Source organism: Nycticebus coucang, chromosome 3 (genome assembly GCF_027406575.1).
Source record: "Nycticebus coucang isolate mNycCou1 chromosome 3, mNycCou1.pri, whole genome shotgun sequence".
Lineage (NCBI taxonomy): Eukaryota > Metazoa > Chordata > Mammalia > Primates > Lorisidae > Nycticebus > Nycticebus coucang.
In genome coordinates, this window is record NC_069782.1 from 6,712,577 (window position 1) to 6,729,397 (window position 16,821).

The 16,821-nt window shown below is 43.5% G+C and overlaps 1 protein-coding gene across 1 annotated transcript in view; it reads right to left on the reverse strand.

Annotated features, from left to right (window-relative positions):
* WBP2NL (WBP2 N-terminal like) overlaps positions 1–15,078 on the reverse strand; it is a gene marked incomplete at its 3' end in the record, with an annotated part of 30,215 nt that extends 15,137 nt beyond the window's left edge. The window contains exons 1-5 of the mRNA XM_053583341.1: positions 15,017–15,078; positions 5,519–5,627; positions 5,134–5,275; positions 4,855–4,947; positions 2,031–2,138 (exon numbers count right to left, since the gene is read on the reverse strand). Coding sequence (XP_053439316.1) covers positions 2,031–2,138; positions 4,855–4,947; positions 5,134–5,275; positions 5,519–5,627; positions 15,017–15,078 — 514 coding nt within the window. The remainder of the gene's footprint in view (positions 1–2,030; positions 2,139–4,854; positions 4,948–5,133; positions 5,276–5,518; positions 5,628–15,016) is intronic.
* Between the last annotated feature and the right edge of the window lie 1,743 nt (positions 15,079–16,821).

Here is a 16,821-nt window from a genome sequence, read left to right on the forward strand (position 1 = left end):
TGAGATACATTCTTCTTAGTAAAACCTCACAAGAATGAAGAAGCAAGAATCCAATGTACTCAATTCTGATATGAGGACAATTGATGACCTAGTACATGGTGGGGGTTGGGGGAATGGAGAAGCAGAAAGAGGCAAGGAGGGATGCGGTTGGGGGGGTGTCACCGTGTGTGACACACCTCTCAGAGGTGGGACCCAATTAATTATAAGAAGGACTTTACCTAACAAATGCAATCAGTGTAACCTGGTTCTCTGTACCCTCAATGAATCCTCAATAATAATAATAAAAAAATCTGGAACAAAAAAATGGGAAAAGGACTTGAATAGACATTTCTCCAAAGAAGATATACGAAAGAGTGACAAGGACATGAAAAGATATTCAACATCATTAGTCATTAAGGAAATGCAAATTAAAATCACAATGAGCAAGAATCTGCCTCTACAGAAAATTTTAAAAATTAGCTGGGTGTAGTGGTGCACACCTGTAGGGCTATCTACTTGGGAGGCAGAGGCAGGAGCATCTCTTGAGCCCAGGAGTTTGATGTTTCAGTGAACTATGATGATGTGACTATATTTCAGCCTGAGTGACAAAGCAAAACCCTATCCCTAAACAAACAAACAAAAAACTACAATGAGATACCACTTCACACCCACCACTAGGATGGTCTTAATACATTATTTTAAAAAGGAAAATCAAAAGTGTTGGTGAGAATGCAGAGTAAGAGGAACATGTATAGTTACACAGGAATGTAAAATAGTGCAGAAAACAGTTGGCAGTTCTTCAGAAAGTTCAATAGAATTGCTATATGAGCCCATAATTCAACCCCTAGGTATACAACCAAAAGAAATGAAAACATCATGTCCATAGAGAAACTTACATATGAATATTTATAGCCATTATTATTTATAATAGCCAAAAGGTAGAAACAAGCCAAATCTCCATCAACTAATGAACAAATAAACAAATTATGGAACGTATGATCAATGGAGCACTGTTCAGCCTCAAAAGGAGTGAAGTACTGTTACATGTGACAACTTGGAGGGACCTTGGAAACATTATCGTAAATGACAGAAGCCAAATATAAAAAGTCGCATACTGTGTGATCCCTTTTATGTGACACAGTCAGAATAGGTGAGTCCCTAAAGATAGAAAATAGATTAGAGGGTACCAGAGGATAGGGGTAGGGAATGGTGAGAGTATAGGGTGATGAAAAAGTTTTGAAACTGAAGAGAACTGCTGGTTGCCTAACATTGTAAATACACCAAATGCTACTGAATTTGACACTAAATACCACTGAATTCTAACCACTTTAAAATGGTCAATTATATGTTATGGGAATTTCACACCAATACAAAATTTTTTAAGCCCTAGCAACATTTATTTTAGATTTGAATGTTAGATTTTAATAAACTTCACAAATCAAGGTAATTATTAAGGTTATAAGTAGCCTTTAGTTACATACAAAACTAAAAGCCCACAAGATACATGCTCATCACACTCCAAGGAGAATCCAATAAAGGGCCCATATTTTGGAGTCTTGGCCGCATTAGGAGACCTTTTGCAGCCCACCATTAGGCGGTGGAACACATTTGAGAATTGCGTCCCAGAAACCTCACTTAGTAGTAGTGGACAGGCACAGCTCTTCAAGGGTCCCGGGCTTGAGTTCTCAGTGGGGTGGAAAGGCATGGCACAGCATGATGGCTATGCTAGTGGGAAATAGGAATAGGGAAGTGGGCAAGAGAATACATTTCTGTTCAGGCTGTCAGCAGGAAGTGACCTTACCCACTAATAGGACTTGCCCATGTTTGTACATATTGTTAAAAGTAAGCCTGAAACCAAAGGCCAGTCACTTGCTGACTTGCTACTGGGTTTCAGTCTGGAGACAAAGTAATGGACTCGACCATTCTCCAACTGCTCAAGCTCTGCCTCTTCTTTTGCAGATGAGTTGAAGGCCAAGCCTTCAATGAGTAGATCTTTTAGCTGCTGGCATAATTTTCTACCTCCCAGGAAGAACCTCCCTCCCGTACCTTACCTGAACAAGGCATCTGTGGACTGCACATGTTCCCCTGACCACTAACGACATAAATATGTACAGGGCCGAAGAAGTCATTCAAGGTTCTAAGTGGAGTTCCTCGGGCAGCTGAGAAGACAAGTTTGGAAAATAGGAAATCTTTTAATTCTTTTAAGTCAGAAGCATAGTAGTTATCAACTGAACATTTTGCCAGAATATTAACCACCACTTTACATGTGTGTCTAACAATGTTCATAGGATACAAGATAAAAGATAAAGATAAAAGATAAATATGAACCTTGTCCTGAAACACATGCTTTTTTTTTTTTTTTTTTGATATAGAGTCTCACTTTGTGTGGCATCACAGAGCTCACAGGCACCTCAAACTTTTTGGCTTGAGTGATTCTCTTGCCTCAGCCTACCAAGTAGCTGGGACTACAGGCACCTGCCACAATACCCAGCTACTTTTAGAGATGAGGTCTTGATCTTGTTCAGGCTGCTCTTGAACTCATGAGCTCAAGCAATCCATCTGCCTCGGCTTCCCAGAGTGGTAGGATTACAGGCATGAGCTATCATGCCCGGCTAACACATGCTTCTTAAGGACAGAGACTAATGTCTTATTTGCCTATGCTTATTCCAGGCCAAGCACAGCACCCATATAGTGGTAATAGATATTCAGAAAGAACTTCTAAGTGAGGATTCTATCAAGTTGGCAGGATACATCTATAAAGACCAGTATAAGGACAGTGTAGTACAGAAGTGGCTGTCACCCTTTATACCTCTTTTAAAGGCACACTTGTGATGGCTTTTAGGAACCACCTAGATAACACAAGGCAACCTTGCAGTTTCAAAATCCTTAATTATATCTACAAAGATCCTTTTTACAAATAAGGTAGCATTCATGGATTCTAAGGATTAGGACATGGACATACCTTTGGGATCCATTATCAGCCTACCACACTGAGCTTGGGCCTACGGCATGTGTCCAGCCGTAATGTACACAGCTTCCAGGCCTACCCCACGAAAACATCCCAGATGTGCTTCCCCTTTTAGCTAGCTGTATAAAGAGGCCTTGGAGGCTAGTGTTAAGGATGACAAAGACTCTTTTACCCTGGGTCCCTAAATAACTGTGGAACAAAGCCCCCTCCTGCCTCTGCTGATTGGCCTTTCTGTAAGCAATAATATCTACATCCTTAAGTTTTGATAATTTAGGATTTGTTTGTTTTGGCAGCTAGCATTATCCCAACAAATTCACTGTAAATCTAAAAGTTGCCCTCCTAACACCATTACCTTCCTTTTCAATATCTTATCAGTGTTCTTTACTTTCTTTCCAAGTAAGTAATTATTTTATTCACTTAACATGTTTGCTTATTTTGTACATGACTCTCACTATAAGTTTAATAAAGGCAGGGATACATATGACTTGCTCACTATTGTGTTCCCCATGATCTCACTTATCATTTGCCACACAATAGGTACTCAACATATACGTATATGAATTAAAAACATGTATCAAAGAGCTTAAACATATCAACTCTGCAGAGAGTAAGGGACTCTTTCCTGGTCAAAGAATTGAATCATGAAGCATGACTGGTGGTTAACTCCAGGGGCTTCAAGGGAGTCTATCTCACAAGCACCAGCCTTTTGTGGGAGGGGAGGACTAGGTTCCTATCCCTAAGCCACGATATAATCAGAAGATGGAGGCAGTTCCAGACACTGGACCAAATTCATATAAATTGCCAACATCTTTTTCAAGCGGCTGTGCAAATGCTGAAATTGCTGATACCTTGAACCTAGCTTTGCAGGCCAAGAAGTATATCTTAATGAAAGTACAAAGAGGAACCCCTAAAGTTGTCTGACCCTTAGTCCATCATCCTAAAAAAGAAACTCTCCTCAGTAGTGTAAGTCAAAAAATAAGAGTGAATTCAAGACCCAGTATGCAACCATCCTGAGTTCCCCAGACATCTACAGCAAAGAAAGATTGGACTTCCAAGTGTACCCTGACCCTGGATTTCCCATAACAGTACTCCTCTGTCTTCCAGGATGTTTTGTTACCTGATTTCAGGCTTCCAGATGCTGTCTGCCCTTCAGACTACCAAAGAGCTGTGGGTTGCGTACAGCTTGTGAGTTTCTTGGCCTCTCTATCTTTACCATTAAGGGCAACTATGAGACATTTTCTTACTCTTCAACCTCCTGTAATACGGTTCTTCCACTACCTTTCTTCTCCAGCACTTCACTGCAATCTCTCTTGCTATTATCTACAAACTCTAATTACCACATGCAATGCACATTTTTCAGCCTTCATTTTACCAACTATTTCTAAAGCAGCTGACACAGATGACCACCCCATATCTGTGCAATTTTCTCCTCCTTTGACTTTTGAGATGATAAATTCACTTCTTGATTCTCTCTCTATTCACCTAAGTTAGCCTCTTCTCAATCTCTGCAGAGCGCTCATTCTTGTGTCCTCCCTTAAATGTTAAGGAGCCTGGAACTCTATCCTCAGTTGACAGAGGAAGCCTATCACTCACATGGCTCCAGAGATAATTTGTGTGCTAACGATTTTCAAGTCAGTCTCTAGAGACAGCTCGCTTCATAGCTCCAAGCTGCATGTCCAGTTGCCTCTAACATCCCCAAGTACCTCACACTTAAAATGGCACAGGGGTTAAGAGTGTATTTTCAGAAGAACACAACATCATTTATGTAGAATTCCTGACAAAATGCATGACCTGAATATAATCACGAGGAAACAGAGAAACTCAAATGAAGGGAAGTAGAAATCCTGCTTTAATTCCACAAGCCTTAAAATCCCAAAGTGCTTAATATCTTTAACAGCATCACTCACCAGCAGAGGCAGCTCTCATCATCAATTGGGCGAATTCAATGGCTCCTCCCCTTCTGAAGACTAGTTTAAAAATAGCCTGCCCTTCCCAGCCACCTGGGGGGAGAAATGGCACACACTCAGAGACTTGCACAGGTGGCAACAGAAGGACTACCTCAAACACTGAGGGTCACTACCCAAAGAAACAGGGCAGCTTTTTCAATTATGAGCCAAGTCTGAATTTTAAAACCTTCTAAAAGATTTTGAGATAAAACCCCCACACTTCTGAGGGGGAACACTTACCATATGGAGCTGACTGAATAGTTCCTTTAATGTAATTTGCACCAAAGACTGGTTGTTCAATGGTACAGTTAGTCATCAGGTCAAATGGCATCATAAAGGACAACATGGGATCATGAATGGAATGTGCAGTCAAGAAAATTACCTAAGCAAGGAAAGAAACTTTGGAAAAGGAATGCAGAATTTGAGACCTACAAGAGCAAGGTCAAGGATGCTTTGGCATCCAGGCCTAGTGGAGAAACATTACCCATTTTTTTCCACAGCTCCTCAACAAGGAAAATCTCAAAAATGTAAATGTTTTAAAGCACTTTGAAAGTCAATGTTTAACTTCCCTCCATTTTGAGGAAAACAAGTGCAAAGTTAAACAGTACATTAAAGTAGAAATTACCCGATATGAAGTGAGAAACAATGTTCCCCTCTTTGTACCACTAAAAAGGTTGGTGTCCCGTGGTTGGTGTGGGAAGGAGAGCTCCACATCTGAAGTCTGCATCAAGAGACTGTGGGAAAGGACAGGCAGACAGAACACAATTTAGAAGCTATATAAATGATACACATACAGCTCTTAGCATAGTTCTTATCCTAGGGTAAACACTCAATGGATGTTAGCTGCTGGTACTGCTACTATTATTACTACTGCACTATTTTATTGAAATAAAAAGGAATTCAGGCCAGATATGGTGGCTCACATCTGCAATCCTAGCACTTTGGCAGGCTGAGGCAGGATGATTGATTGAGGCCAGGAGTTTAAGACTAGCCTGGGCAACGTAGAGAGACCCTGTCCTACAACAAAATTTTAAAAATTAGCTGGGGGCCAGGCGCGGTGGCTCATGCCTATAATCTGAGCACTCTGGGAGGCTGAGGTGGGTGGATTGCCCTGAGCTCACAGGTTCGAGACCAGCCTGAGCAAGAGGGAGACCCCCATCTCTAAAAATAGCCAGGTGTTATGGCAGGCACCTGTAGTCCCAGCTACTTGGGAGCCTGAGGCAAGAGAATCTCTTGAGCCCAAGAGTTGGAGGATGCTGTGAGCTATGATGCCACAGCACTCTACTGAGGGTGACAAAGGGTGTAAGACTCTGTCTCAAATAAATAAATAAATAAAAAGAAATAAAAATTAGTTGGGTATGGTGGCATACACCTGTAGTACCACCTACTCAGGAGTGAGATCTTGTCTCAATAAATAAAGAATTAAAAAAAAGTTTTTTTTTTTTTTCTGACAGAGTCACGCTTTGTAGCCCTTGGTAGAGTGCTGTGGCATCACAGCTCACAGCAACCTCTAACTCTTGACCTTAAGCGATTCTCTTCCTTCAGCCTCCCAAGTAGTTGTGACTATAGGTGCCCACCACAACGCCCGGCTATTTTTAGAGATGAGGTCTTGCTCTGGCTCCGGCTGGTCTCAAATCTGTGAGCTCAGGCAATCCACCCATCTTGACCTCCCAAGTGCATGAGCCACCGTGCCTGGCAAAATCATTTTTAAAAAGGAATTCAAATAATCCTATTCTCTAATAGTTCGCTCTTCTTCTTCTCTCTCTTTATTATTGACTTTCTTTTTTCTTGTCACACCTACACTTATTCTCCAGGTTTGCTCATTAATTCTTATGCTTCTTGTGCAGTAGGTATAATGGAAATATTTCCTTGACTCTGGTAAGGCATGAAGACTGCCCTAGCACCCTCTGACATGTTCCCTCAGCCTGTTGTGTTTTCCCCTCACTCTTGGGCCCTGGAAAACTTGGACTCATTTTATTTTCAATCATAGAATTTTGTAGGGTTTTTTTTCTTTCTTAATAATGATATATATTTGTTCAATGTATTCCCTAATGATTATTATGGACATTTACTGCCTTCTTTGCTACTGTAGTCTTGGCAAATAGCATCCAATTCAGTGGGTTTTGCTGAATTATTTATTGAAAGCATAAATAAGGCCAGGCATGGGGATTCACACCTGTAGTCTCAGCTCCTTGGGAGGGTGAAGTTGGAAGATAACCTGAGTTCAATAGTTTGAGGGTACAGTGAGCTATGATTATGCCACTGCACTCCAACTTGGAAACAGAGTGAGACAGAGTCATATATTGCTTGCATTATGTTTTCATTTGAAAACAGAAAAAACATGTTTTTAAATGAAAACAGATCATAATGCAAGCAATATATGACATACATAATTTAAATAGTACAAAACTATCATAACAATTTAATGGAAGGAGAAATTAGTTTTGGTTGAAATAATTAGAAGTGACCTTCTTGGGAGGCGCCTGTGCCTCAAAGGAGTAGGGCGCCGGCCCCATATGCCGGAGGTGACAGGTTCAAACCCAGCCCTGGCCAGAAACTGCAAAAAAAAGAAGAAGTGACCTTCTAGAAAGGCTGTAATGTCAGCTGATTCTTAAGTGATGGGTGATACGGTCCAGCAGGCAGAGGTGAGGGCAGAGGACACTCCAGATGGGGAGCAAACACATTAATGGAGGTATAGCAGCAGATAATGGAAATCAAACTGAATACTTTCGAAAAGTCTATTGATGTGGCAATGTCAAAACATAGGGTGGGAGGTGGTGCCCGTAGCTCAGTGGGTAGGGTGCCGGCCACATACATCGAGGTTGGTGAGTTCAAACCTGGCCCAGGCCAGCTAAAACAACAATGACAACTGTAACAAAAAAAATAGCCAGGCATTGTGGCTGGTGCCTGTAGTCCCACCTACTTGGGAGGCTGAGGCAAGAGAATTGCTTAAGTCCAAGAGTTTGAGGTTGCTGTGAGCTGTGATACCATAGCACTCTACTGAGGGCAACATAGTAAAACTCTGTCTCGGAAAAAAAAAACAAAAACAAAAACAAAAAAAACAGTGTGGGAATGCGGTTAGGAGAGACAGTGAGATGAAGTTGGAAAGCCAAGCTGGGACTACAGCCAACATTTGATATGCAAGGAACTTTAGATAATGAACTTCAGATTTCTCAGCAGGGAAGTCACATGATTAAGAAAGTGGTGGTATACTGGAGAGATCAGTTTAAGAGTTGCTAAAATAGTCCTGATGTAAGGTAATAAGACTGGAACAGAGTGACAGTATGTAAATATAAAGGGAATGATTTTTTTTAAGACCATGAACATACAGGACATCACAAAAAATAGCAAAATAGGGAATTCTGTCACTCTAATAACAAAGCAATGAATAAACTGGCAAAAACTGTCAGAATCAACTTTTTCAGAACTCTAGAATCTAATCAAAAGACTATAGAAACTTGGAAAATGTTTAAACAATTAAAAAAAAAAAAAGCTGAATCTCAGTAAGTGAGCTTTAACATACCCTGGGATCATCCCCCACTGCCCAATGTGGCAGGTGCTTTGAAGACAACAATCTACATTCCCAGTATAGGTACCAAGTACTGGAGGGAGCAGAACAGATCTAGTCTCAAAAATTGGGTTGTTTATTTTAACCTGTTTGGTGGCTCCTTGAAAGACTGGTTCAAAGGACATGTGACTAATTTGAAATTCTGTCAGGACTGACAAAGCTACCCAGGGACATTTGTCAAAAACATTTCGAGGCATATATATTATTTGCTGCTATCTGGGACAAGGGATAACTGTTGGGGCAAACAATAAACAAACTAAACTTTTAGAGGAAAGGCTGAGGAATTAGATGCTTTGAGGAATTAAAGGCTATGAAAAGCTCACATGTTCCAGGGAATCTAGAAAGCCACACACATACTTGTCTAGGGCTAGATACATGTCCAACACCCCCCCCCCCCCCGCCCAAAACTGAAGAAGTCCTAAGCTTTCACCTCTGGCTGACAATGAGGCTCTACACAAACAAGAAGTAAAGCCTCGCGGTGCCAGTGGCTCAGTGAGTAGGGCGCCGGCCCCATATGCTGAGGGTGGTGGGTTCAAACCCAGCCCCGGCCAAACTGCAACAAAAAAATAGCCGGGCGTTGTGGTGGGCGCCTGTAGTCCCAGCTGCTTGGGAGGCTGAGGCAAGAGAATCGCTTAAGCCAAAGAGTTAGTTTGTTGTGATGTTGTGAGCTGTGATGCCACAGCACTCTACCCAGGGTGACAGCTTGAGACTCTGTCTCAAAAAAAAAAAAAAAAAGAAAAGAGGGCAGCGCCTGTGGCTCAGTGAGTAGGGCGCCGGCCCCATATACCAAGGGTGGCGGGTTCAAATCTGGCCCCAGCCAAACTGCAACAACAACAACAAAAAATAGCCGGGTGTTGTGGCGGGCACCTGTAATCCCAGCTACTCGGGAAGCTGAGACAAGAGAATCACCTAAGCCCAACAGCTGGAGGTTGCTGTGAGCTGTGCTGCCAGGGAACTCTACCCAGGGCAATAAAGTGAGACTCTGTCTCAAAAAAAAAAAAAAACAAAAAAAAAAAACAGAAAAGAAAAGAAAAAGAATGAAGAAAAAATGAATAGAATCTAAGAGATCTGTGTACAACATCAACTATACCAATATATCTACAATGGGAATTCCAGAAGGAAAGGAGAGAGAGAACAAGGAATAAAGTCTATTTGAAAAATAGTGGCTAAAACTCTGTACATTTAATGAAAGACATGAATCTATATATCCAAGTTTGGCAAATTCAGATCCACACTGCGACATATTATAATTAAATCACTGAAAGCCAAATACAGGGAATCTGGAAAACAGCAAGAGAAGTGACACATCATGCATAAGGAATCTTCAATGGGAATATCAGTTGACTTTTCATCAGAAACCACAGAGGACAGGAGGCAGTGGGATGACATATTCAAAATGCTAAAAAGAGGAGGGAACCCCTAAAAACTCTTAACCAAGAATTCTATATCTGGCAAAAACTATCCTTCCAAAACTAAGGAGAAATTGAGACATTACTACGTAAACAAAAACTGAGAGAGTTCATCACTAGTAGACTTGAAGTATAAGAAATGATAAAGGGTTCTTCAGCCTCAAATTAAAAGACATTAGACAGTAAATCAAATCCACACAAAGAAATAAAGAACATCAGTAAAGGTTACTATTTAAGTAAATATAAAAGTTAGTATCGGTGGCACCTGTGGCTCAAGGAGTAGGGCATCGGTCCCATATGCCCGAGGTGGCGGGTTGAAACCTAGCCCAGGCCAAAAACCACAAAAAAAAAAAAAAAAAAGTTAGTATCAATGCATTTTTGCTTTGTAACTCTTTTGCTCCTACATGACTCAAAAGACAATTGTATAAGACAATAATTGTACATCTATTATGATAAGCATACAACGTATAAAGATGTAATTTGTGACAGTACAAATATAAGAGAGAGCAGAGCTATACAGAACCAAAGTTTTTGTGTATTACTGAAACTAAGTTGGTATTCTTTTTTTTTTTTTTTTTCTTTTTTTGAGACAGAGCCTCAAGCTGTCACCCTAGGTAGAGTGCCATGGCATTACAGCTCACAGCAACCTCCAACTCCTGGGCTCAAGCGATTCTCCTGCCTCCATCTCCCAAGTAGCTGGGCCTACAGGCACCTGCCACAACACCCGGCTATTTTTTGGTTGCAGCTGTCATTGTTGTTTGGCGGACCCGGGCTGGATTCGAACCTGCCAGCTCAGGTGTATGTGGCTGGTGCCTTAGCTGCTTGAGCCACAGGTGCCAAACCAAGTTGGTATTCATTTTAATTCAATTACTATAAAAGTGTAAATGTTATCTGCAGGGCAACCACAAACAAAACAACTAAAATATACATACTAAAATAAATGAGAACGGTGGCGCTGTGGCTCAGTGAGTAGGGCACAGCCCTGGCCAAACTGCAACAAAAAAATAGCCGGGCATTATGGCAGGTGTCTGTAGTTCCAGCCACTTGGGAGGCTGAGGCAAGAGAATCACCTAAGCCCAAGAGCTGGAGGTTGCGGTGAGCTGTGATGCCACAGCCCTCTACCAAGGGCAACAAAGTGAGACTCTGTCTCAAAAAAATAAATAAATAAGAAGCAAATCAAAGTGGTACACTAGAAATCATCTATTAGGGCAGCGCCTGTGGCTCAGTGAGTAGGGTGCCGGCCCCATATACCAAGGGTGGCGGGTTCAAACCCAGCACCGGCCAAACTGAAACAAAAAAATAACCGAGCATTGTGGTGGGCACCTGTAGTCCCAGCTGCTTGGGAGGCTGAGGCAGGAGAATCGCATAGGCCCAAGAGCTGGAGGTTGCTGTGAGTCCTGTGATGTCATGGCACTCTACCGAGGGTAGAGTACAAAAAAAAAAAAAAATTAAAAAAAAAACACAAATCATCTATTAAATATAAAAGAGATGGAGAATGGGGGACTGTCTTGTTCTTGCTCAAGCTGGTCTCCAACTCCTGAGCTCAAGCAATCTACCCACCTTGGCCTCCCAGAATCTAAGATTTCTGCTTTTGTTTTGTCTAGTCCACTTTCACCTCAATCAAAGCCATTGCTTTGATGGTGTTTTGTCTTCAGGATAGTACTAGAAGAGCCATGTTTCTCTCTTTTCTTTTCTTTTTCTTTTTTGAGACAGAGTCTCAAGCAGCTGCCCTGAGTAGAGTGCCATAGCATCACAGATCACAGCAACCTCAAACTCTTGGGCTTAAGTGATTCTCTTGCCTCAGCCTCCAAGTAGCTGGGACTATAGGCACCCTCCACAAAAGCCCAGCTAATTTTTGGTTGCGGATGTACATTGTTGTTTTAGCTGGCAAAGGCAAGGTTTGAACCTGCCAGCCTCAGTGTATGTGTCCGGTGCCCTATCCACTGAGCAACAGGCGCCACCAGAGAGCCATGTTTCATCTACTATGACAATTATTTAACAAAATTAGGCGGCGCCTGTGGCTCAGTGGGTGGAGCGCTGGCCCCATATGCCAAGGGTGATGGGTTTGAACCCGGCCCCGGCCAAACTGCAACAACAAAAAAAATATCCGGGCGTTGTGGCAGGCGCCTGTAGTCCCAGCTACTTGGGAGGCTGAGGCAAGAGAATCGCCTAAACTCAGGAGTTGGAGGTTGCTGTGAGCTGTGATGCCACAGCACTCTACCGAGGGTGACAAAGTGAGACTCTGTCTCTACAAAAAAAAAAAAAATGCTTGAGGCTCTTCATCCCACTTTAAAATTTTCCATTGAAAGCTCTGCTCTTGTCTTCAGCTCATCAGGGCACAATGGCTTTAGCTCCTTTTTAGTGCAAAATTCTTTAGTGGAAAGTTTGCGCAATCTTTCAGTCAGAATTGTGTAAACTGAACCAATTGAGACGTCTATGGTGTTGGCCATGGTTTCTGCTGTTAATCACAATTCTCTTCAATTAGGGCAGATGAAGAATGAATTTTCATTCAGATGAATTTTTCCTTGCAAAGTGATATGGTCTGCTGCTGGAGGCTACATATTGAATACTTTCCCCTCCCTTCTTAAAATGAGTTATCCATTTGTAAACCACTGATTTCTTTGAGGCATCATCCCCGTAAACTTTTCATAAAGGTTTTTATTTTTTAATTTTTGGCACCATTCACCCACACCACCCATTTTACCATTCTCCCACCCAAATTTCACTACAAATTTGATCTTTGTTCTTGCTTTAATTTTATCAGAATACATGTTGCTCTGATAGGAGTTTCTTTTCAAACTGGTGTCTTATCCGTCTTAGTGTCTCAAACTAGATCCTGTTCAAACATGTTATAACAATTTAGTTCAAGTTTATGTTGGTGGGAAAAGATTTCGAAATACTTAGTTTTTTCATAACATGCATTTTGAAGACCCCTCATAGAACCAATCTTATTTCTCCTATTTTATTTATTTATGCGAAAGAGTCTCACTATGTTGCCCTCAGTAGAGTGCTGTGGCATCACAGCTCACAGCAACCTCTAACTCCTGGGTTTAAGTGATTCTCTTATCTCAGCCTCCCAAGTAGCTGGGACTACAGGCACCCACCACAACACCCAGCTATTTTTTGTTGCAGTTTGTTGTTGTTTAGCAGCCCGGGGCCAGGTTCCAATCTGCCAGCCCCAGTGTATGTGGCCGGTGCCCTAGCCACTGAGCTCCAGGTGCCAAGCCAAGATATTTCTTTAGAGTAGTTTCTTCTCTGGTGATGAGAAAGCAGAAAAACAGTCCTATTCTTTTGGGGGGGACAGCAAAAGTAGAAGTGTGAATGCACAGTACCTAAGTTCAAATCCAAATCCAAGCTCTACTACATGCACCCCGTCCTAATGATTTTCAACAAATAACTTCTTTGTTTCAGCTTTCCCACCTGTGATATGAGGGAAATACTGACCCTCATTGTAGATAGAGTGGTTATGAGCACAGTATAAAGCTCTTAGAATAGTATGAGGCATATTTCAGTGTGTAATAAATGCTATTATTAAGTATTCAGGAACACAGAACGGACCCCATAAAGATAATTCAGAGGACCATAAAATCAGCTTTTCTGCTATAGTTAATTCTATAAAAGCATGCTTCATTCACTGTCTCCAGCACACAAACAGCAAAGCAGAAAGACACATGTAGCCACAGGGAGAAGACCCTGAAACACCAAGTTAGAAAAGGCTTCACAGGACAAATTGACATGTGCACGGGTCAAAGTCTTTTTTTTTTTTTTTTTTGTAAAGACAGAGTCTCACTGTACCGCCCTTGGGTAGAGTGCCGTGGCGTCACACGGCTCACAGCAACCTCTAACTCTCGGGCTTACACGATTCTCTTGCCTCAGCCTCCCAAGCAGCTGGACTACAGGCGCCCACCACAACACCCGGCTATTTTTTGTTGCAGTTTGGCCGGGGCTGGGTTTGGGTCAAAGTCTTTTTAGTCAGGGTGCCAAGAGATACCGCAGTCAGAGGGGTGAACATTTATCTCCTACTCCCTAGGTAAAAAAAATCAAAAGGTACTTCAGCAGAAAGGGAGAATGTACAACAGATTTAACGCCCCAGTATGAATCTGTCAAGAAAAGATTCTGGGGAAAGGAAGCATAGGAAAAAGATCTGGACATCAGCATTTGTAAATGTCTTCTTGATTCTTCCTGACAAATTTATTCAAACTGACCTGGGTATGCTGGAGCTCACCAGAGCACAGCATTAGCCTTGAGAGTCTCACTCTAAGAAGGAGAAAAGGGAAATGAGGGCAAGTTAAGAGCAAAAAGAGGAGCACAGCTCAGAACTGCACAAGACTGAAAGACTGAAAATGACCATAGGGGAATGGGGCATGTGCGGAATGGAAGGAGGCATTCATGTGCATGAATGTGCCTCAGAAGAGAAGTTGGCTGCCCCCGTGCCCCATCCCCACCCGCACTGAGCCAGACCCAGGCAGGAGGTGAGGAGGTAGCAGCAGGCACCACAGCACAGTGACCCGGCAAGCCCCGCAGCACCGGGCCAGGCCCAGCTGGCATTGCTCTGCCCAGGCATCCCTCCTTTTGGTCCCGATCTCCGTTCAGTCCTGTCAGAAATAAGAGCAGCTATCTCCCTCATTGGGGCAGAGGAAAGGAGGCTTTGGAGAGTTCCACTGGCCAGGGAGAGGCCCTTACAGTAGCTTGAGATCTTTCCAGAATGATCCACACTCCACCTCTTCATCCCTCTTCAGTTTGCCCAAAGCTCCAGACCTTGTTCCTAGGGCTGCCGTCACCCTACAAAGTCGCACGCTCCCAACGGCAGCCGCATCGCGAGCCAGACGGAAGGCTGACTCCTCAGGACCGCCCGTTCGCGTCGACCTTGCTTCTGAGGAGACACCCGCCTTCTGCCCGCGCTCCCGCGAAAAGGCGCGCTCCTGCTCCAGCTCGCCTCCTTCACTCGCGCGAGAGCGCACGCTCCCGCTTCCGCGACCTCTGGGTCCCCGAACATCCAGGCGGGGACGCGCTCTCTAAGCGTGCCACGCCCCAAACAGGCGGGAAAGTTCCTGATTCGCTAAGTGCTTGAGAGCCGATAGGTCCACTCATCTCCTCCCTCCCCTCCCTCCTCGGACCACAACCCGGGCTTTCTATTTTCAGGCACCTTTCACCAGTGGGGATGATGGCTCCACTACGGTTCTCGGTGTGGCTCTGATTCACCGCCATCTTGCTACGGGGCCCCTTCCCACCTCCTTCCCACCTCCCAGCAGATGGGAAGGGGCGGAGCCTGCCCCAAGCCATGGGGCGGGGCTCTGAAGAGGACAGAGATTATGGCGCAAGGAAGAGTGAATGAGCTAGGTGGCTGGTCACGTGAGGGGGTAGTGGTCAGAGGGCCAGGCGGAGTCAGGGCAGAGACACGCCCCTGACGGGGAAAGGGGCGGGTCCAGAGAATTGGCTCCGCCCCTAGGGAGCCGGGTGTTGTGGTGGATGAGTGGCCCTCCTGGCCTCCGCCTTGGCACCCGAGCTTGGCTGCCCGCTGCTGCGGGTGTGGACTTGGATTGGTCCTGTTAGGAATCGAAGTTTAAGGCAGCCATCACCAGCCTCCCTGCCAGGGTTTCCTTGCGTCCTCCCTGCCCCATCAGGAGCTGCTGTCTTTCAGAGAAAGGGTCCACAACATTTCCTCGCCTCTTCCAAGGCCAACAGGACTTTCTTCCATCAGAGAAGGCCTGGAATGAATTAAGAGTGGATTGTCTTGTGAGGTAACATTGAGGAAAGCACAGGTGAGCGAGGTCAGGAAATTAAAGGGGAATTTCGATTCTGAGAGCGTCCCTGACAGTTCCAAGATCCAGACAGCCTTTGTCTCTGGGTCTACCCAGTGTACCTGCCCTGCCTGCTCCAAAGAGCGATTGTGAGGATCCTGTGGAATGTTTCCCCGAATTGCTTTGAAGACTAAAATGTGGTATATGAAGGGTCAATTAAGTTCAAGAACTCATCCTAGAAAAAGTGCTATATGGCTCAGTGCCCATAGCTCAGTGAGTAGGGCGCCAGCCACATACACTGAAGGTGGCGGGTTCAAGCCCGGCCCCGGCCTGCTAAATAACAATGACAACTGCAACAACAACAAAAATAGCCAGGCATTGTGGCAGGCGCTGTAGTCCCAGTTACTTGGGAGGCTGAGGCAAGAGAATTGCTTAAGTCCAAGAGTTTGAGGTTGCTGTGAGCTGCGACGCCACCACACTCTACTCAGTGCGACATAGTAAGACTGTCTCAAAAAAAAAAAGAAAAAGAAAAAGTGCTACATACCTCATTGCTGAATATCACCTTCAAAGTACTCCATTGGGCAGGGAGGCACTGACACCAGCACCTAGTCCACCCTTAAAGCACTTTTTCTAGGCTAAGTTCATGAACTTGTCAGAACTTCCATATTCTTTTATTTTATTTTTTGGATTCTTTTTTTGAGACAGAGTCTCACTATGTCACCTCAGTAGAGTGCTGTGGTGTCACAGCTTACAGCAACCTCCAGCTCTTGGGCTTAAGTGATTCTCTTGCCTCAGCCTCCCAAGTAGCTGGAACTACAGGCACATGCCACAACGCCTGGCTATAGAGCTTGCATATTCTTACTTCCTTTAATCTTCACAAATAACACCAGAGATCCTCAAAGGATGTTAACATCCTCATGACTCTTGTATTTCATTGAATTTAAGATGCTGTTAAGTGTAAGATGCATTTACCACTGAGAAAAAAGATGCCAAATAAAGGTTCATGTCATGGGTTGTAAATTGTATCCTGACTTCAGAATATTTGTTTCAAAATACAGTACTTACTAGACCAAATTAATTACATTAAGAATAGTGTAAAACAGTGGAACAAATATTGGGATCTATTTCCTATCCTGGCATGGCAGCTAAAGACAACCTTTGGCAAGGCGATTAAGTTCTCTGGACTTCCGTTTCCATGTCTATATGAAGG